This window comes from Amblyomma mixtum, chromosome 10, assembly GCF_055824585.1.
Source record: "Amblyomma mixtum isolate Tamu chromosome 10, ASM5582458v1, whole genome shotgun sequence".
Taxonomy (NCBI): domain Eukaryota; kingdom Metazoa; phylum Arthropoda; class Arachnida; order Ixodida; family Ixodidae; genus Amblyomma; species Amblyomma mixtum.
In genome coordinates this window covers 26,653,917-26,676,349 of record NC_143021.1, presented here as the reverse complement: position 1 = coordinate 26,676,349, position 22,433 = coordinate 26,653,917, and the positions used below count along the sequence as shown (strand labels likewise).

Sequence of the window (22,433 nt, the reverse complement as noted above, 5' to 3'; positions counted from 1 at the left end):
GCCCCCGTTTCTCCACTGTCGTGGCGTCATGTTGTCACGTGGTGTGACGTCATGTATCACGTGATTTGGAGGCGCACAACCACAGCGACGGCGCGAGGTGGGCCCCCGTTTCTCCACTGTCGTGGCGTCAACGTGTCACGTGGTGTGACGTCATGTATCACGTGATTTAGAGGCGCACAACCACAGCGACGGCGCGAGGTGGGCCCCCGTTTCTCCACTGTCGTGACGTCATCGTGTCACGTGGTGTGACGTCATGTATCACGTGATTTAGAGGCGCACACCCACAACGACGGCGCGAGATGGGCCCTCGTTTCTCTACTGTCGTGACGTCCTGTATCACGTGATTTGGAGGCGCATAACCGCGGTGAAGGGCTGGAGTGGTAGCTAAAGTAGTACGCTTCGCATAAAAAGAAAGGCGACGTAAAGCACACTGAACACTCACACACTCACAAACACACATGATTATCAAAGGATGTCCTCTAAATCCATGTCCCTAAGAAACACTAACAATGTTTTGTCCCTTGCGTAGCTGAAGTCGCATCACTCCAGAGTCATAGGACATGCTCCAGGTACACGGGGCCGTCTTGACGGAGTCCTAAAGCACATAACAGTGCTTTGCGATGGGGTCTAAAGATTTGGCAGCGGCATATCAAGAGCTCAAGGTCCTCGCGCACACCACTTGTCGAGCACAGAGGGCTACTTCAGGCACCAATTTTATAAAGTTAGAATTTAGTGAACGCAACATCGAGACGAATTCGGTGCAGGCAATTACGATCACGTCTATCTATATTGCATGGCATGCGAAATTCACAAGAGAGGTCGATGCGAAGAAGGGGTCTGTATTAACGCTGCTGATCACACCACAAAGAGCTTTGCATCTGCCGGGATTTTACAGCCAGATGTCTCGCGCCATCACTACGAGAAAAAGGTATGGGTAGGAGCAAGGATTTGTTGCTATGCGCCGACCTCGCTCCACCGTCAGCACGATCGTTGCCTGCGAGGCCGCAGTGAGCGGGTAACCACAGAACCAGAATACGGTGACGTAGCTCACAGGCCTCAGTGTGTAGTCTGTTCAAATCATCGATGATCTGCTCCTGAAGGCTTCCTGAGGAGTTTATCTCTTGTATTGCAGCGCGAGAGTCGCTGACCCTGTTGGCGGTTGTAGAATGTAATTAAATGCTGTTCGCAGAGCAGCCAGCTCGGTAGCAGTAGTCGAGGTGCTGCGACTGAGTGTCTTGTGGTGCGCGTTGACAAAATCGAGACGCCATTCGGTCATGAGACGGATGGGACACAGCCATCAGTGTACACGTGGCGGTGCGCACTGTAGCAACCATAAATGTGCTCAAGAGCAAAGTATTTAAGGGCAGGATCTGGGGTGTTTGTTTTTTCTCGTTTAATGCCAGGGACTGTGGTCTTGATTTGCCATGCTGCGTACCTCCAAGCTTCGGAGGAGTTTGTGACACAGCGCTGGTACTGTGATGTGAGAAGGTCAGAAATGTCCTCTACACAGTATTCTGCGAGTGGATGGTTAGGTACACGAGCCACAAACCGCAGCTGGGCACGAAGGAGCTCCTGCGTTAACAATACTGAGGCAGATAGACGTCTTCTCTCTGCTCGAGTACCCACTGTGGAGGTGTTTTCAGGAAGGCCGAGGCAGATTCGCGATGCTTTAGCATGCATAGCTTCTAGAATTTTGATATTGGTTAGCGAAATACTCTTAAGAGCTGGAAGACTGCAGCTCAAAAGACCTTTACAGAGCGCGCCACGCAGTCGTGGTAATGAAGTTGTAGATTAGCCTTTTCCTGATTGTGGAAAGCATACAAAAGATAGAGGCGTAAGACCAGAGCTTGATTTTCAGCTGTTGCACATGTCAGGACCAGCACAGTGACATGTCAAACTTCACGCCCAGGAATTTATGGCTTATGACGCACGGTATTGGGGTGCCAGCAACTTTCAGCACGTAGCGCAAAAGATGGCGCCTCTAGAATACAATTACTGAGCTTTTTTTTCTGGCGACATGGTGATACCATGCTTACTTACAAATGATTCGGTGCAGCTTTCACGTAGTGGACAGTCAAGAGCCCAGCATAATCGCTCTCCTGGTACGACGGCTGCTCCAGGTGGGTCTTTTCCATTCGCAGTCTCAGTAAACATTTACGGGTGAAAACCAAGAGCGAGAAAGGCTGCTCGAACCACTTTCAGGCCTGTAACTACTGCTGTTATATCAAATTGGGCCCCCCATGCAGGACGTTCTTTGTGAAAGAAAATTTTTACGGCGATGTCAGTTGCTCACTTCAAGCCTAAATGTTGGTGTCTTGCGGTGGAGCACGTGATCTCGTGACATCTGCGCCCTATGTAAGCTTGAGTGACGTCAACAGCAGCCAGAGCCTTCTGTGCTCTTTCTGCAGGGGCGTTGATGTCGCCTCTTACTTGAATCGCTAAAAATAAAAGCACCAATCGTAAAAGCACCAACAGCTGCGCCTGTCAAACGCACTAAAAGAAGACATAATCATGGTATGTGGGGTTTAATATCCCAAAGCGACGCATCGGCTTTGAGGGACGCCGCAGAGAAGGGCTCCGGACCCGCGAGCTTATGATCGGCAGTCTATTGCAAAAGCACTGAGCCATGAGGGTAGTTAATGAAAACAATACTAATTATCAATATTTTTTGTTTGTGCGCTTATGACGGCCGTCATCGGGGGCTCTAGTCTGGTGCTTTTGTGGCATTGTTAACGCCATCTCTATGTAATTTCAACGATTTTCTAGAGATATTGAACAGGTGGCTGGAAAACCAGAAAAAGTGTGCTTCACAATTCGTATGTCATATTGCCACCAGGTGGCCCCGAGCAGCATCAAAAAGACAAGGCGGTGAAAGTTGGCTCAGGCACACTGGGCTTGGCGACTTTACATCCCTCCGCAGGGAAAATTTTTAGTTCGTAGCTGTCTGAGGTAGAACTGAAAATGACAAAAAGGACAGATTGAGTAAAAAATATAAAGAGACCGTGATAACTCTTCACACTCATCTGTATATCTTTTTAACTAATGTATTTGCAGGAACTTCAAAGCAAGTAAGGTGGAGCCTTTCAGCTTATGCTGATTGCCGAATCGTATTATTACACAATGCTTCCAGACTGAGCAAATTTCTCTGCTGTGATCTATACATTCAGAGGCAGCTTCGCAAGGAAGCTCGCTAGTGGTGCAACATTTTTCTAAACTTCGGCCACTTTTACACCTTGCTTGCGTTACGCGGGGCTTGTCGCGCGACACAGCCACTCCTTTGCACCGAGTGCGCACAAATTCCTTATGCGCCGGGATGGTTGCATAAGATTCAGTGCGCCGCCTAACCAATGTTTGCCTAATGTGATATGAGTGACTTGAACCATTTTGTTTTAGTGCGCCCGCGTTTTTGTGCCAAGCTGGAGGCACTCCTGGAAACCCTGAGTGGACTGAGTGTTCCCGTGGACGACGTCTCACGCATCGTGTATACTTAGGACTCCAGAACGAAGGGAGGATTATGTCAAGATCACTACTGAAGTGTTTACAGGACACTGGCCGTATGGTTTAGTGATAGGGACGCAATCTCTTAAATCAGTGACTAAGGCGGAGCAGTTGCCGACAAGCCTCAGTAAGGCAAATCCCGCTTGTATAATGCACCACCTCCACCACCACAAACCACGAAATCATTATGGTAAAATATTTCTTTTGTTTTTCAATTCTTAAACAAGCGATGCTTGGCGACACGCATTGATGCGTGGTGACCGCTTCTCCGTGACACTCGCATCGCCCGCCCATGAGCTCTCAGTTGCCGCGCCTTGAGCCTTTACTTCAGGCTTGAGTTGGCATTCGCTGCTCAATAAGGCCACAGTTTCACATTTATCAGTGCTTCTCGGTTCATCCTGCAAACGAAAAAGGATCGTGGGTAGAGAAATATAATTCAGTCCTCCTACGCTCAGCACGAACAGAGGGCTGAATCTTACGACTAAAAAAGCAGCATTCGTTTCAAATAGCTGCTCAGTGTACTTAATTTTGCTACGTGCCAATTACGAAGGTGCAATCGATGTCTCCCGAAATTCTCATAGCGTAATCTGCCCGTAGTAGGACGACGGAAATGAATGTGTTAGGATAACAATGTCGTAAAAGGCAACGAAGAAAATGGCAACCCTGGGATGAATTTTATGTCATGATCATGGTTTTTTATTATTTTAGCCAGCTTTTCCGCGGAAACATCACTGGTGCTTAAAAGGGCCTTTCTTCCAAGAGGCTCGCAAATAACTGAAAAGTTATTATTCCTGAGGGCCCCCAAAAGTCAAATAAATGCACTCTCTCTCGCGGTGCACACAAATTTTTAGAATCGCAGACATCGGGTGTGGGCGACACTGTGGCAAATTCATGGCTTTTCTGGCTGATATTTGTCTGCTATTAAAGATTAAGGCAGGAAATGATCGTGGGCTATGTTCATTAGACTGTATGTTTGGTTCTCAAGCACGGCAACGAGCTTTTGGAGTAACATGACGGAAGGAGCGGAAAGCATTTAGTTTCGCAACACACGTCGAGAAGCGATGTCTTTTTAGTGGATGGCAGTAAAGTGAGTTAGTATTAAAAGTGCACGTGGAATATATGTCTTTCTCAGATGTTTGTGCTATTTACCTTTGAAATTTATTAGGAAATCTGTCAGTATTCGTGCTCCTCGCAGATAATTTCATGCCATTTGTACTCTGTTGATCAAGCAACTTTCAAGAAGCCGTAGTCCTAGGGTTACTACTGCGGTCTACGCGGACACTGCGCAGTCAAATTCAGCGCGTGCTATTAAGAATAAATGGTTTCACATTATATCTTGGAGCCCAGTTAAGAAACCCGGACGGGTTTTGCTGTGTTTAACATTATGCGCAATCCATAACACCCAGCATTGGACTAGCCGCTCGTATGCTATTGAAGAAGGCATGTGTAGCCCTATTGAAGAAGACCTGTTGCCGGTCCTCCTGATTGAAGTGTGGTCCTGATTGTTAAAGTGTGCGCCAGCGGCATCCACACCTCCCAAAATGACCATTTCTTACATGTACCGAAAGTTCAGATAGGAGTAATTACTAACTCCCAATTGTAATGTATTTTGCGGCCCTTTTCTTGGCAATTACGCCACACAGGGAAGAACAAATATACCCCCAAAGATATCCAAAATATAAAGTCAAAATTATGATTTGTACCTGTGCACTTACCGCAATAATTTCCTCAGAATCCATGACTCCCAGCTTTCTCCAGAGTTTAGTGAAGGAGCCGTGGATATGAGTGACGTGTGCTGGACGCTGTCGGTGCTCGCCTGAAATTTTATCATGCATAGAGATCAGCGTTCTCGGAAATTTATTCATGAGGGAAGGCAAAAAAAAGATAATCAGGCTCTGATGTCTAACGCAAGTTAAAAGTATAGAAGAGCAAGAATGCACTGCGTGCACATCACGTGATGTCAAGAGTGCAGACCCACGCGGCGCTCCTCTTTTGGCTTACTGAGCCACAGCTGTCAGGGGACCGTCAGATACCAATCATGTGCAGTTTTCAGTCGCAAGATTAAGGTGCAATAAGACTGAAATTCCTAGAATGTTATTCCGTTATTATGGTTTACTATGCATTACTAGCACTACCATTTAGTATTTTGCAATCCTTTTATTCAGCAGCAAACTGCAATATAAGAAAAAATCGTGTAGGAGGACAAAATCAACACAAAAATATGATAGCATCTCAAATATTTATTTATATCTGAAGTAGCCTCGAAACATAGGTGCTGATGTATCTTCTGTGCACAATTTCTTTTCATATCATGAATTTATAAGGCATGGTGAGAGCGATGTAGCATAGATACGATATTGCTACGTGACGGGAAGCCGATGAAGCGAGAACGACATGAGAAATGACGATGGAATAATTTAATGGCGGTGGCCTTAGCGCGAGCGCTCCGTGCCGCACCACTGCCCTCATTGTCGTCTTCTTGTTCTTGACACTATAATAAAGATGAACTTTTAAATCATCCATTGTCGAGCCGGGCACCCTATACAAAATTATGACATATATTTTCGCCGCCAGAGTCTCACATTTACTTTTATAAGCTAAGTCAGGAGGACTCATGGCTGAGGTGCAATCTTGCATCAAGAACTTAGAATATTCAAGTGTGTGAAACTTGCGAAATTTTTTTAAGGATGTACTGGAGCCGCTCCTGAAGGCCAAATATGAAATTTCCACGCCGACTTGCCCAACAATTCGAAAATTCCGACCTCGAATCTCATTCTACATTAAACAGCCTTGTCATGGATTGAAATTTCAGAGGGGTGACGAAAACCATATTTTAGCTGCGCGAAGACTGCGAGTTGAAGTGCTTCATTGGAGTAGGCATGCACTAAAAAAAAACGTGGGCGCCGCTATAACAAATAGGAGGTCTCGGCACGAACTTCACAACAACGGCCAGGGGAATGCGACCCTTCAGCTACATCTCAAAAACAGAGCGTAGAACCACTCAGATAAAATAAGTGGTAATAGTGCCAACATTTCCCGCCTGTCGCGCCGCAAAAGTCGTAGCATTTTTTTTTTTTCGTGTGGACGCACTGTGCGCGACAGCATTCCCTTGAGATTGTTTTACAGCACAGCTAACAAAGGGTACAAGTGTTAAAAAGATGCAGACCCTGAGTTTCCGCCCATGAAAGAGAAGAGCAACATTCGCGGAAACTCATGAAGCAGGCGCATAACGTCGCTCACGCGATCGTATACGTACTTCCCTCATGGAACCATAGACATGTCACCTTCTTAAGCTGGCAACAATAATTAATGGTTCATATCTGATGTGCTGAACGGCAAGGAAGAGGTTCCGAGTACCAAAACGTCTAGACTCTCTGCCGTTGTTTACGTGCTCGAATCACAGCAAATGTGTTTTGTGCTATTTGCCGGTCTGGTGAGTTCTTTTAGCAGACGCCGACCGTACTAGTACCGCTTCACTTTTAAAAGCCAGCATTGCTTACCGACTCTAATTTTGAGTAAAATGGCGTTCCCCGAAAATCATCAACCTCTTAGAAGTGCTGCTGTGCGCACATCGCAAGTCCGGTAAGGCTGGCATTCCGCTGAGCTGAGCTGATCACGCCAAGCCCGCATTGCTGAAAGCCTTACCGCATGATCAAGGTCTAGTCGCACTGGCAGAACAAATGATTCGTGTTTCGAAAAATTTGAAGTCCAAAGCTTATGCGAATGAAATAGTCACTCACATACCTGTTAAGATGCTTACTAGCACTCCAAGCACAATTGTTGCGCATGTACTAAAAAGACAACTCCACAAAGGGGACAGTTGGAATGCAGGAGTGATTCCTTGTGACCTGCGCAGAAGCATGACCAGCAGTAGTAATGACCGCAGCGAACACTGCATCGGCGTTTGCAAAAACACCTTCAGCCCTCCGAAGGACAGACCTTTAAATTACGACAGTAACGTTGCTGATAAGTGTACCTGATGAGGACCGAAGAAAGGCGAAATGACACGCTGGCATTGCATGCGCTGTCATAAGCAACTAGGTGCGTTCGCACAGTAACTGATAGGCCAAAGAGGGGCGAAGAGTAATTTTCTAACAGTTAATACCTAATTTTCATGTGTTCTTTGTGAGGCATATAAGTACGTACGCGAATAGGAGAGCATCAAGAGCACTGGTATTCTGCTGCTACTCTATAAGACAGCTTGCATAGCTATTCAAGGGGCTGCTACGCCTTGTCCTATTTACTGGGATTGAAGTTTTTCTCCGCCAGCAGAAATAGCTGCTCCTGTCACAACTACTATTGCCGTTATTATTTTAGATTTTTACTTTCTTGCAATTAAGAGCTCCTTTAGCAGCGGTGCAGAGCTTCTTCCAAACAAAATATTTGCGTGCATAATTAACTCTTGGTGACCTTAAGCTCAGTGGAAAATTTGCAAGGCAGGGGAAAGAATGAAGGACAAACTACGTCCCACTAGAAACCTGCTTTGGTATTAGGAGAAGGAGGATTAACTTTATTTCCGTCGACAAAAGTAGCAGATGGTGTAGGGTTATAGCCCCATCTAGTGGGCATGAGCTCGTGGCGTTCGACGACTTGAATCTTATAGACACAGAGGGAGGCAGTAAGGAATTAGCGTTTACGTGAAAGTAAAAAAGCGACCTATGTAGCCTTTAAATAGACAGATGACCCGCTCCCGCAAATGCTGCGAAACAACCCTACGGTAGCAAGAATAGACAACAGAAAGGCGGCGCAATGCTGTGTGTGGTCTTACACTTGTCCACATTTCTCTTTGCGCTTTAGTTTTTGTTGACCACGCTTTTGTACTGCGCCAAAGCGAACTCCTATTTCAAATCAAATCAAATCAAATCAGTTTATTTAAACATCCTACGATGCTTAGGGGCATGGACAAAAAGTCCTAAATGGGCTTGACGAGGTCCATACCCCCTACAAGGCATACAGTGGAACGCATCTGATACATCAGAACAGAAATACGCCAGCAAAAACGCAGCTGCTCATGAACAGAAAACTATGTAAAAGGACAAAAGCTAGATGCGAAGAACAATGACAAACTGTAAGTTATGAAACATGACAGCTATGATGAACGAAAAATGCAAAGCACTGGGAAACACAGCTGTATGAGTACATATAACATAGACAAAGAAACTAACAATATTACTGTATGTAGTTGTGCAAAAATATATTACGCAAATCCCTGAAAGATTTTTTAGTGACGTCTGTGCCATTTTCTCCGGACAATTTGTTAAGGAGAGATGGCAAGCAAAACTTCAGCATTTGTTTTCCGTAATTGGTGCGGCAAACGTCAACTTTCCATCTGTCCGGTTTTCGCGTACAATGCACAGCATTATTCACTGAGAGCCTGGCTAGTTCAGCTAATGAATTATTGTGTTTGATTTTTTGTGATATGTAATAGCGGATCAGTCGATAGAGGTATAGACACTGTATGCGGATGATGTTAAACGTATTGAACAATTCGGCTGTGTGTGAGTAAGGTGGTACTTTTCCAATTAAGCGGATGACACTTTTCTGTATGTGTGAAAGATTATTAATATTTCCGAGTGTAGTAGTTGCCCAGTAAGCGCGCCATAATTCATGACTGAGGAAAACAGGGAATTGTAAAGCAATATATTAATGGAAGTTGGAAACAGTGAACAGTGGCGGCGTAAATAGCTAGTCGTGCGCGATAGTTTGTTTACAAGGTAGGTAACGTGGTCGTCCCATGACATATTCTCAGAGAAAATTACTCCCAAAGTTTTAAATTGCGAAACTATTTCGATTTGGCTGTTATTGATCATAAGGGATGGAGGATGAAAAACTTATGACGTGGACGGAAGATAACTGCTTTGGTCTTATCAACGTTAATTTTTAGTTGGTTTGCAGTTGCCCAAGTCTTTATAAGCGCCAATGTTTTGTTTGCTCTTTCGGCTAAAGTGAGGCTTGATTGTCCGGAGAGAAACACACTTGTGTCGTCGGTGTATATAATATAGTCAGCAGACTTATCAATGTTAACAATATCATTGACGTAAATTAAAAACGGAAATGGCCCTAAAATGCTCCCTTGAGGAACGCCTGAAACTACTGATTTCACGGCTGAGCAATGCCTGTTTATATCAACGAACTGTGTACGGTGTTAGTTCTGGTGTGCAACCTGTTCGTGAGAGTGACATCTCAGATGTCTTCTCAGACAGAGACCACCTTTCAGCGTTCTCTGAACTGTCAGTGAACTGTTAGGGTAGATTTCACCGCTGGCACTATCAGCAATAAATGAAACGCATACAAGACAATTGAGCCACGAACAGTACCATAAGAAGCTGTAAGGCAGCGGAAGCTGAATACTAGCGAATGTTAATTTCACTTCGAGGGCGCGCAGAGTTCTTCAGAAGTGTTAATCAACGTCGATTGCATTTCCTCTCCATGGAGCTAATATGCTGCCGTTTTTGTCTTGCCACCTCAGTTCTCTTGTTCTCGTTTCATTCGTTGCTTATGGCACCCTAGGATATCTCTCATGATTACGCTGGGTTACGTTCGCAATCAAGCCGTATGGTGGAAAATCTCCGGAACCAATACTGAAGCAACACCTTGAACCCGACGGTGCCACTGATGAGCTTATTTTTTCAAGAAAAATGGAGTATATCAAAATTGTGCGCACACTCAAACCACAAGGCAAGGAGGCATTGCAGCTCACAACTACTCCTATGATGAATAGACGAGCCTCTCACATAACCCGGCTATTTGGAGAACCTACAAGGAAGCAAGGTGTTCCGTGCTTGTGCTAGCCACAACTTCAGTTTTGCACATGTGCGTCAGGTCTCACCATTACTTCATCCAGTTTAAGCTCGGATGATTTAAGAATCAAATTTTGCCTTTTGCGGGCACTAATAAAGATGGCTACAACGACGACAGCCATGACGGCAACAACAACAACCACACAAGATTAAATTGCGAAGTTTATATAATTGCTCAACATTATTAAGATTGTCATATCTGGTGCTATAATCACCATCAATTTTAAAAATTGTTCAGATAAGTAAAGTGACGATCAAAGTCAGGTAAGAGGAAGGCCACTGATCCTTAACTATGCTGAGTGCCAGCAACGGCTGCTCTACGCTGGCCTATTACATAATCTGATCATTCTAACTTACTCCTTGGTGTCCTCGGCCAAACGTACATACATGCGCATTAGCTCGGTTAGCTTTTATAACACCACCGGTGATATTTTCTGCTTAGATTCTCCCTTGGCGAACGCGACGTTTTCCTGTTATTTTATCTAAAGGGACATTAAATTCATTCCGTCACTCAATACAGGCTGTAACCGCTTTTCTGCTTAGATTGTGTCTTGACGAAACTGACGTTTTCCTGTTATTTTAGCTAAAGCGATGTTAAATTCATTTCGTCACTCAATATAGACTGAAACCGCTTTCTCTCCTTGATGCAATAATCATTTTACCCAGTTTCGTCCCTGATTCCTAATGCCGCGGATTGTTACGCATGGATGTAGTATAAATTTGTACGGTAAGCAAATAGCAGTGAATTCTTTTGCAAGCGCTTTTCTTTTGCCTAAAAGTAAAAAGTACTGTGGTGAAGGTGAACATGTTCGTTTCTGCGAATATTACTCGGTCATCCTTTAGCATAAGGTTGCGTTATACCCTTAAGTGCATTAAAAGGCAGATTTACTTTTCTTCAGTTGGCAGCAGCCAACAATAAAGCAAACTCTGCTCACTTTTTTATGTAATCAAAGGACAACTAGGACGATTCACCTCAGGAAAAAAATGATACGGTGTAGAGGATGTTTTGACTATTGTTCTCTATTCTCACAAGACGACATAAGGACTTTCCTTCTGCAAGAAACAGCTGCGAATAGCGCTGGTTTGTCCGACGGACTTATCCGTGCTTTGTATTGGCCTAGATTTTCAGTCAGCTGGCGGATAGCCCGCTCGACAAAGAGGGCTTACTGTTGTGTTGTACCTATCGTATATACGTACCCATCCTTGGAGGAAACAGCAGTGGAGTTGGTGCTGTGACCAATGATAGTTCTGTTCTCCGGGCAGTAGTCGAGGGAGACAGGCATGTGCGGCGGCCGCGCTCCGTTCCGGACGATGTGCCACATGAGTGCGAACTGCAGGACGAGCGTCACCAGCGTCGATATGCCCGCACCCTGTGACGTTTCGGTGAATAGAGAAAGACGGCTTATTGTTATTATATTTGATGACACTCTAGGGAAGCAATAGCGTATATTTCACGCCCAAAGAAGCAGAGAAAAAAAACAAAATGCATTATCATGCTCCCTGTGAATAAGGAAATGGAGTTGATGACTGCACTTCAGTGCGATTTCGTAGGAGTCGCGTGGTTGCTGGCGGATTATACCGTAGTCTGGATATTTTTAATTGCGCTTTCGAAGAAAACAAAGTTCTTTATTCAGGTGAGCCGGCAAGGATACTCTGAAAAATATTTGAAAATGTATCGAATGCTGAAAGCGTCTATTCTGGATGATGGTAGTGAATGTTCATGGCGCAAGGGCGTCTGAGCCGAAGAGCGCCACTGTAGAACTTATTTTTCGTTCTACTCATGGCGGGGTCAAAGACCCTTTTCATAAGCATTTCATCCTGATTAAGCAAAGCACCAGGCCAGGCGAAGCTTGTACTGGTTGCAGCACCGATAGGTCGCTAGCGGCACTGGGAATCGAACCCCGCACCTCCTGCAAGCCAGGTACGCGTAGATGCTGAACCACTAGGCCACCGCAGCGGTACAAGGCATGTCTTTTTATGGAAACTCGCAGGGCGGTGACCACAGTGCAACCCAAGATTCGGCGACAGGTGCTCGCGGTTGTGATTATTGTTTTATTCCTTAATGTTACCCTCCTCCTCCTCTTGTTCAGAGCGCGTGACATCACTATGCTTTCACTTCCCACGTTACTGCGTCCCGGTCACTCATCGTCGCACTTTGCCATGGTGTATTGCACTAGTGTCATGCGTATTCTCACTGCATACAAATCAGTCAACCCGGCACCGTGTTACGCAACGCAAACGCCACACAACCCAGAAAAGTGTTCGTACGAGCTGCCGCTGTGAGATCTGATTGCATCGTTCTAGCAGAGATTTCATCTCTCAGGGAGCTACTTGCATTATTATAGCTGCCATTTTCGTTGTAACCTGGTTGTTATTGTGTAAACTTCTGTAAAGAAACATTCGGTGACAAGCTCGTGAGTTAAAGTTCTTCTCTGCAATGACTCTCAGGCAGATTAACAGTACACTAAAACGCGACTGTGCAATTTCGTCCCAAAGTTAAGAGAGCAGCTGGTGAAATACAAATCGTGCAAACTAAAAATAGACTAAGAAAGAGGATATGGCTGTGTCAACACATTCGGCGAAACCAAGGTTCTCTCTTTTCTGTCCTTTTCTTTTGCCCCTTCCTCCTTCTCTTTGTTGTCTTCTTCGCCTTCTTTTCTTTCCACCTCCTTTTCCTATTCGTCTTTTTCTGTATTAGTTTGGATTGTCTTCTAAACTTCTTTTCTTCTTTCTTCCTTGGATTATTCTTTCATCTCCTTTTCTCTTTTTTGGCGTTGCGCGCCTTGGCGTCCGCATTTCTACGGCAACTACGAGAACGGGCTTCAGAACCGCTACAGCTTGGGGAGTGGTTCCAGTAAGGGTTGTCACCATGAAATAAGATGCCACTCCTGCAAGATCCTGAAAACTGGTTTTTGAAGCATAATTAAAATTGGGAACAGATGGGGCAAACCTCGATTCGATAAAATTTTTGGGACTTTATTTTCCTAAAGTTGGCATGTTGCTGATCTTGAGATATCGGCTAAAGCACACCGCAAAGTATACACTGTGGAGGATGAGAAAATTCCAGCCCACCAAGAAGATGCGAGTACTTCAATAATTTCAATGCTTCAAAATTCGAATGCACTCTGATAAGATCGACGCCTTTCCTTCCTTGCGGTAAAATATCTGCGGTTCATCGTGAACCCGCTAGTGCTCTCTTCAACAAAATTAAGCGGTGAAAGCACCGAGAGCCTGAGCGGCCTGTCCAAGATGAGGGTTGGAAATGTTCCGAAAACCAGTGGCTGATTGCGGCATACGACCTGAAACCCAGTACCTCATGCATTCGAGATTTTTGCTGTGTAAATAATACTACCGGTCGGCGGCTTTATCATTTTATTTGATGTGTGAGATTCGATCAGACTTATCTCCATTGATCCAGGCCGCGAACAAGTGCTTCCACCTTTTTTTCAGGATGTTGTAGTACTTATTGGTTCCTTATCTCGAAGGTGTCTTGCCAGCTTTAAATTGAGCGCGGCCAAGAATTGCAAGCAATCTGTTCGACGACCGCCGTGCACGCTTATTGCTTTCGCTGCCGGTGAGTCATTGCTGCCTGTACTGCCATCACCACTACGTGACAATACCATTGTTGTCGAAACATGACGGAGAAAAGAAAACAACGCAGCACATTCACTCTTTCATTTACGATAGGTTAAACTTAGGACTTAAAACAAGAACTGTTGCATTTTATTGCATGACATAAACAGCGCCTTAACCCTTTCCCGCCCGATGTCGCGAATTCCTGACATATGTTTGGCACGCCTTGCACTAATTATACATGGAGTCTGCATACTTAACTTTAATGTGAACATGTTCTCCGTAGCCAGAGCTTTCCGATCAAAATCTCTGGCGTCACTGCGACCATGGCGTGCGAAGGCAAAGGGGTAGCGATTGCGCGAATTCTAACCATCTCTTAATAACTCATCGTCTCTTATTTCCTGTCAAATTTCGGGAGAAAAATAGGACGATATTTCTTGGACAACAATAGTCTAGAGTACCACGACCCTGGAATTGATTTTTCACAAAACTCGTAATAGCTGCGAAAAATTGACCAGATGACCTTGCTGACTGAATTTGCGACGTGCCGGTTTCACTAAGTTATAGCGGCGCTGAGAATTTTGAATATTTATTTTAGAATGTTGACGTATTAACTAGTGTAAAGCGGCGATAATGATTTCCTTTCTTCAGTTCCTTGAGAACTTTGGCATTTTAGGGTTAGGGTGATGAAAGTGGAATGCTGACTATCATTTGTCCAAAATAATTAGTATTCCATACAGCACGATGCATTAATGAAAGCGCGAGAAGCACAGCAACAAGTGCGTAGGAACATTCTTAAACACAGAAAAGAAGTTAGTTTTACCGAACCTTGGAATGTACGAAGGGGAAGGCCACAGCCAGTATTAGCAGCCCGACGAAAGGACCAGTGGCAGCGCAGTGCACCAGCAGTAGGACCTTAGAGGGCAAAGAGAAAAAATGCATTAATTGCATTCTAGCTCTCAGCTGACTGATTGCACATTCGTAATGTGTAGAGACTGAATGTGCATATGTGAAGCTCATATGCTAGCTAACCAGCGACCAGATGATTACGGCGTCGCCAGGAAGTGCTGTTTGTAAGTGGCTGCCGAGCGGCAATTCGTCAATTTCAAAAGCCGCGAGGTGCATAACCGTGCTTGAAGTTTTGTAGGGGGCATGTGTAGTCTATACACTTCTGAGAAACTGCAAAAATGCGTAAGGAATCGCAGCCAGGACGGCAAGAATGCAGCTGTAGCCACGGACATGCGTTACGGCCCTGCTAGGCGAGCAAGTTTGTTCACAAACAGAGCCGACTCCCCCAGTCCTATCAGGCGAAAGCGTTGCACGACTCAATCTCCAGGTCATATCCGCAAAACGTGTCGGCAAAATGTGTCCGATCTATGACGCCACAACTGGAATGTGTAATTGTGTGTGAGTGTAATGCAGCTGGGTAATAAATTAATTATGAGAGCGCAAAACGGGGACACGGACGAGGAAGGGAACAGGACGAGCTTTCTTAAACCTTCTTCCCTCAATAAATCCTGTTGAAAGTGCAGCGCTCGTCCTGTTCCCTTCCTCGTCCGTGTCCCTGTTTTGCGCTCTCATGTCTTTCACGAATATGCACCAACAATCCCAGCTTCAAGTACTTCTTAATAAATTATAATTAGTGGTGAAATATGTCATGACGAAGATTGATGCCGTCATGTCATTAATTATATAATGCTCATTAACATAAATATTTATTAAGAATGAACAAAACAGAATTAAGGCAAATGAGGTTTATAATAAAGGATTTTTAGCGCAAAAAGGAAACAAGACAAGAAAGACAACACGTGTTGTGTTTCCTTGTTGCGCTAAAAATCTTTTATTCTGTCTGAAAACCAACTAGCTCAGCAGTTAACCCTCTTAATGAGGTTTATGTTCGTGGTTTACGGTTCATTGAGGGTTAATGTCAAAAAAATTCGCTGTGGCTTAGCTTCGTTAAGCCCGGTAATTGCGAAAGCAATATCCGTATGTACGCCATGGTACAGCTGGTAGTGTAGCTTGTGGTGGTGCTTGTGGTGATGCATCGGTTATATAATCCAATCCAAACCAATGCAATTCAATCTAATCCCATGCAATCCAATCCAATCTATTCCAATCCACTCCACTCCAATACACTCTAATCTAATCTAATCTAATCTAATGTAATTTATTCTAATTTAATCCAATCAAATTCAATGCAATCCAATCCACTCCTATCCAATCCAATCCAATCCAATCCAATGTAATCTAATCTAATCTAATCCAATCCAATCCAATCCAGTCCAGTCCTATCCAGTCCAAACCAATCTAATGTAATCCAATCTAATCCAAATTAGTGCAATCAAGGTGAAATGAAGGTCAATGGTGGTCACCGCCGCGGCACGATGGTGGTCACCGGCCGCGGCACGCAATGGCGTGCAAGTGCAAGTAGTATTGCTTTCGCAATAAAAGCGAATAAGACTACGAGGGACGCCGTAGTGAAGGGCTCCGGAAATTTCAACCTCCTGGGGTTCTTTAATGTGCACTGACATCGCACAGCACACGAACCTCGAGAATTTCGCCTCCATCGAAATTAGACCGTCGCGACCGGTATCTAACCCACGTGTTTCGGGTGAGCATCCGAGCGCCATAAACACTGAGCCAACGTGGCGGCTGAGATTTAAGATCATGACAATGATGGAAGTGATGATAAGGCGTGACGTCATACCAATGACACGTGGCAAGATGAAGCGCAGAACTCCGGTCACGTGACATGTTGATGACGTCCTAACAAAGTCGCTGACAAGATGACTTGAAACATTTCAAAATGGTGGCTTCACCTCAGAGTAATAAAAGACCGGTTTCTCTAGATTTCCACCTGCTTGTCGGTGAAGCAATGCCATATGGCACCCACTTCTGTTACTTAACACTTTGGCCAGTCAGGTCACATTATATGTCTTCTGATGCAACTCTAAATAAATGTTACAATCTTGTATTTATAGTTAACGTCCAGGTAGGTAATATTTATACTGAATGCATAGTGGGCTCTACGATAGAAGGGATTGTTTCGGGTAAAAAAGCGCTGCCATAGTATTCAATGCATCTGCGGAGAAAGAAAATTGTTCGCTAATTGCTTTTCATGTCAAGACATTCAAGCTGATTGGAGTGCAGTGTGTCAGTGCGACGGAATTTGTATATATTAGCCTAATCAACAGAAATGTGGTGTCATTGTTGTTGCCTCCAGCCTCCTACGTCTTTGTACCGTAAGCTGTCCAGAACGCTACCGAAAAAAAAGCCCTGGTTCGTCAACACATGAAATTAACGTTTACTCTACACGCTTCAGTTTAAAGGTGTTCTAGTTTTGTGATTGCAGAACGATACGAAATAATCTGCTTAGATTATAGCCAAAGTGAGCACAACTTCACGTCAGACCACTACACTCGCACTTGACTTCGTTTCGAAGAGTATTTGCGAAAGAATATTCCTGTTGAGTAAGAGGGATAGCCACAAGGGCTAGTTGGTGAATGAGAATAATGGCCTAATGCCCCAAAGAAAGTGTACAAAAATGTCTGAACAGTCAGCCCTGGCTCTCAGGTGTCGGTTCTTGCAAAACAACATTCATTGAATATAGTTCAGGACTTCAGGAGAAATACTAAAGTAGAAATACTACGAAAACAGCGGTCGGATAGACAACTATTCATTTCGCGACATTAGTAATCCCCTTCTATCTTGTGTTTACCATATCTCAATGCAAGGGGGTTTGTTACAATGTAGAAGCGGTCCGTTGATACCCTTTTTTTTATCAAAGAACTATTCCTAATTTGCAGGCATCGGTCGTAAAGACGACAGTGTGCAAAATAGACCTGTTATAAGAAAGAAACCACGAACTACAAGGTAGAAATGTTTTTGTTTATTTGGTAGTTCCGATGCGGAAACTTTTTTTCTGTTCTCTTTTAAGGCACCTTACACAATGTATACTTCCGCCGCGGTGGCTCAGTAGCTACGGCGCTCGGCTGCTGACCCGAAAGACGCGGGTTAGATCCCGGCCGCGGCGGCTGAATTTCGATGGAGGCGAAATTCTAGAGGCCCGTGTACTGTGTGATGTCAGTGCACGTTAATGAACCCCAGGTGGTCGAAACTTCCGGAGCCCTTCACTACGGCGTCCCTTATAGCCTGAGTTGCTTTGGGAGGTTAAACTTCTATAAACCAAACAAAACAATGTATACTTCCTGGTATTGAAAGTCCTTGAAAATAAACATGTATATTTAAAAGTTGTACTCTCAAATTTATTCAATTTTAAAAATACAAATTTATACATTTTACCTTCTTTGCTTTAGGTTACTGAAAATTCTTCATTTTTCTTCATGGCAGATCGCAGCATCACCAAAAAAGTTGCATTCCTGAGTTAAGCTGTGGCTACGGTAGCGTGGGCCAAATGCGCATGTACTTCACATTGCACTCTATGAGTGGGTGCTGGAGACACTATGGATGGTTTACTTGCATCGACGAATGATGGACATCACAGAGCAAAAGTGTATCACACTTTTTGAAATGCACCATGGGTGGACAGACACATATAATCATCATCATCATCGTCAGCCTGAATACGCCCCTGCAGGGTAAAGGCACCTCCCATATCTCTCCAATTAACCTTTTCTTTTGGCAGCTGCGCCCACCGTGTCCCACTATAAGTCCTTAATATCATCCGCCCACGGCGCCCCTTGCCACGCTTGCCTTCTTTTGGAATTCACACCGCTGCCTTGAAGGACCAGCGGTTATGTTGCCTTCACATTACATTACGCATTACCATTTACACATTAACCACAGTAAAACACATCGTCAACCAGTCAGCCGTGTAAATATCCGCAAGTACTCCCTGTTTCCAGATGCTATGTCATATCGGAATAAATTACCTGAAGATGCTGTGAAGTGTGCGTCCGTGGAATTATTTCTTAATTGTTTCGAAAAACATGACTTTACTGTTTCATTATCTCCTACTCTTTTTGTGTTTGGGTCAGAGAACATCTCTGTATTTTTGAAGTTTTGTTTTTACTCTGTTTGATCAGTGATGCATTGTAAACACTCCTTCATGGGCCCGAAAAGGGCATGCAGTACGTTTAAATAAATAAATAAATAAATAAATAAATAAATAAATAAATAAATAAATAAATAAATAAATAAATAAATAAATAAATAAATAAATAAATAAATAAATAAATAAATAAATAAATAAATAAATAAATAAATAAATAAATAAATAAATAAATAAATAAATAAATAAATAAATAAATAAATAAATAAATCCTCAAGCTCATTTCTTCCTCTTGATTTCGACCGGAACAGCCGTTTGTTCCCTCACCCACTCCGCTGCTTCCGAGCTGTTAACGTTAAACCTATCATTTTTCTTTTCATAGCTTGCTGTATTGTCCTTAGCTTAAGCTGAACCTTCTTCACTAGCCTTCACGTTTCTGCCCAATAAGTGACTACCGCTAAAATACGAGTGTTGTGTGCTTTTCTTTTGAGGGATATTGCAAATTGCCCTTCATAATCTGAGAGAGCCTGCCAACTGCGCTCCACCCCATTCTAATTCTTCAGGTTACTCCCCTCCCATGACTCGGATCAGCGGTCATTACCTGCCCTAAGTAGATCCCCTTACCATTTCCAGCACCTAGCTTCCAATTTCAAACTTCTCTTGCCTTACTAGGCTCTTGACTCGACTTTGGTTTTCTGCATGTTAATTTTAGAACCCACCGTTCTGCTCTGCCTGTTTGACTCATTTATCATGCTTTGAAATTCATCTCCTGAGTGACTCAGCATTGCAATATCATCGCGAATGGCAGATTATTTTTTACCTGATCCTCACCAGCAGCTTTTCCTTTGCATTGCTTCCAAAACTTTCTTTACTTCATTATATATGTGGCATATGTATGTGAAAGCCATTAAAAAGTCGGTGTGCTGAGGAAATTCGATGACTATAGTTTCAAACGAAAACATTCAACTGAAGTCGGTCTTATTGGGAAAGGAATTTAATTTAACTTAGAAAGAACGGCAACAAAAAATGAAAAACGAGAAACGCGACATTTCAGAACCTACTCGGTTCCTTGCCGTTGCAGTTGGCCGTTTTAAGCCATCGTTTAGACATCCGCTGGGTCACTGAATCTAGCCAAACTTAATGCACTGAACGGTGGACGCATTGTTCAGAAGGAAAAATAAAGAATTGACAAGAATAAAACAAAGAGCAATGTAAAAATGGTTACGCTTGTGAGGGAACCCATGTAGAAGCACACGCAGCTGTACAGAGTCATGACAGCGCCTAGAAAGAACGCTGGAACAACGGGAAGTGTAACCTAGCATGCGTTATCCGCACAACCTTATTCCACAAAATTTGAAAATCTGACAGCGCTGAAATGTAGATTCATTTGCCTTCTAGCTGCTGGAGAAAAACACGCAGGCCAGTAGTCTCACGACTGAATGTGGGTCGGAACGAAGAGTTTTATGCTGGCCATCTTGGTTGAGACAGCATTTCAATAAATATTTGATCACGAAGCACTGGTGCATCGAAATATAATATAGAAAAATCGAAAAATTACGTTTTAGAGAAGACAAGTTTTCAGTGAAACAGTGTATTTAAAGGGAAGAATCTGGATCAGAACTATCATGAAAAGGGCTGAGGTTTAGTGGTACTCACCAAGCCCACGTGTTATCCATCGCAATTGAGAATCGAGGTTTTTGAAATGCTGGGACAGCACATCGACGTAGAGAACGGCAGCCTGCGAATTGATGATCGACGATATTGTGCTGCGAAGAGTAGAATCATTGTTGTAACTGCTGTACAAGCACCAAGCGGTGAGTGCGAGCAGACGTGAAAGGATATGCGTTTTTCGGCTCGGAACAATGCGGCCGCTTGTGCGCCAGCAAGCATGCATAAGCGCTAATTTTCTAAAGTTTCTCCACCTGTCCTAAACAACACCAAGGCTAGATATAAAAATGGATTGATTCATTTCAACACCAAAAGAGAAAAATGTTTCTTCACCGAAAAAAAACTGGCTTGAAGATTTTATAGTTTTAACTCTGCTTACATCGTTCTCATCCTGCAGTGCGAAAAGACCAGTTGATGTGGGCTTAAATATGCACAAAATTAATCACTAGACTATGTAGAAGTGTGTCGCTGCTCAGTCACCGAAAATGAAAAAGTTGGCTAGTAAGAATCACGCCTATGGGATCTCCCACCATTACCTTGTAGCAGAGCTTACAAGGGCAACTAGGAAGAGGCCAGTGAATCCCGTAAGCAGAGAAAGGTGTTCCTTTACATAAAACGGCAGGATCTGCAAAACAAGACAAATAAACTTTTAAGCCGCCATCGACTTCACTGCATATATGCTTAATGGAACAGTATTCTTACCCCTGAACTGGTTTTTAAACCTAATCCGATGCCCTCCGAAAACCACTAACCTACGCTTCATTTTATTTTTCAAAGTGAGGTGTTCCAAGACACATAATATCTACCTTTGAGCAGCTAGTAACCAAATGGGAATATTTTAGGCTTGAAATTTCGAATCACGTAGAGAGCCTCGAGAGATCCAACGTGGGCGTGATGATTATGATGGCCGATTCTTGCTTTTCGCTGCAAAATCTGATCTAGAAAATACTTCTGGTGTTAACAGCCGATGTTTCTTGTGGTAATACAAAATAAATAGGAGCACCGGGCATTTTTTCTCGCGGTCATTTTATTTATTTATTTATTTGTTTGTTTATTTATTTATTTATTTATTTATTTATTTATTTATTTATTTCAAATACCCTCATGGCCCTGCAGGCATTATTGAGGGGAGTGGAACAAGCACAGAAAACAAAAAATGAATAAAATCACGGGGTACAGGACTACATATTGATTACTGCACTGAGTTATTACAAATTTCAACAATTCATGGAAGCCTAGACGAGGAAGAAAAAAAGCAACGAGAAAAGAGAACAAAAACCAACAAAAAGAAACTACAAATCAAGAACACAGAGTTCGTGTCGCACTACTAACCGAAGGGTACACATGTCATGAGCAAGAAAAGCAGGCACTCAACTTTTTCTTAAAATGCTCGAGATCGTCGGTGAGTGCCACATCTGCTGGCAAGTGATTCCACTCGGATGATGTAGTTGGAATGAAAGAATTTTGGCGAGCAGTAGTGTGACAAGGTGGAACGCTCACTTTGCGTGGATGGTCAATGCGCGGTGAAACATACGTGGCTGGAATGAGCAAACCGTTTTTCAAAACATGATTGAAATTGTAGATCTTAAAAAAAGGAAATTTTTCGGCGCAGTGAAAGTAACGGTAGTGACAATGTGCTTTTCATTTGTGTGACACTTGATGTACGGCCATAGTCGTGAAGGATAAATCGAGCGGCACGGTTCTGAACAGCTTCCAAAACAGATATAAGTGACTTAGAGTGAGAATCCCATATCGACGCGGCGTATTCAAGCTTCGAACGAACCAATGTTTTGTACGGAAGGAGTTTGACTGAAGTGGGTGCATTAGAAAAGTTTGTTTTTATGTAACCGAGCATGCGGTTAGCGTTTCCAGTAATGTAGGTG

At 43.6% G+C, this 22,433-nt stretch overlaps 1 protein-coding gene and 1 long non-coding RNA gene across 2 annotated transcripts in view; both read right to left on the bottom strand.

The window, feature by feature from the left end:
* Window positions 1–3,716: 3,716 nt before the first annotated feature.
* LOC149325433 (uncharacterized) lies at window positions 3,717–14,753 on the bottom strand. The gene is made up of 4 exons (XR_016286521.1): window positions 14,700–14,753; window positions 11,496–11,668; window positions 5,214–5,314; window positions 3,717–3,896 (listed from the first exon to the last, which is right to left on the bottom strand). It is a non-coding gene; the product is annotated as an uncharacterized LOC149325433 (long non-coding RNA).
* Window positions 14,754–20,524: 5,771 nt separating this feature from the next.
* The window catches only part of LOC149325432 (sodium-coupled monocarboxylate transporter 2-like), a 34,969-nt gene continuing 33,060 nt past the window's right edge, over window positions 20,525–22,433 (bottom strand). Inside the window, exons 8-9 of the mRNA XM_089564282.1 lie at window positions 21,087–21,175; window positions 20,525–20,648 (exon numbers count right to left, since the gene is read on the bottom strand). Of these exons, the coding sequence (XP_089420408.1) occupies window positions 20,525–20,648; window positions 21,087–21,175 (213 nt within the window). The remainder of the gene's footprint in view (window positions 20,649–21,086; window positions 21,176–22,433) is intronic.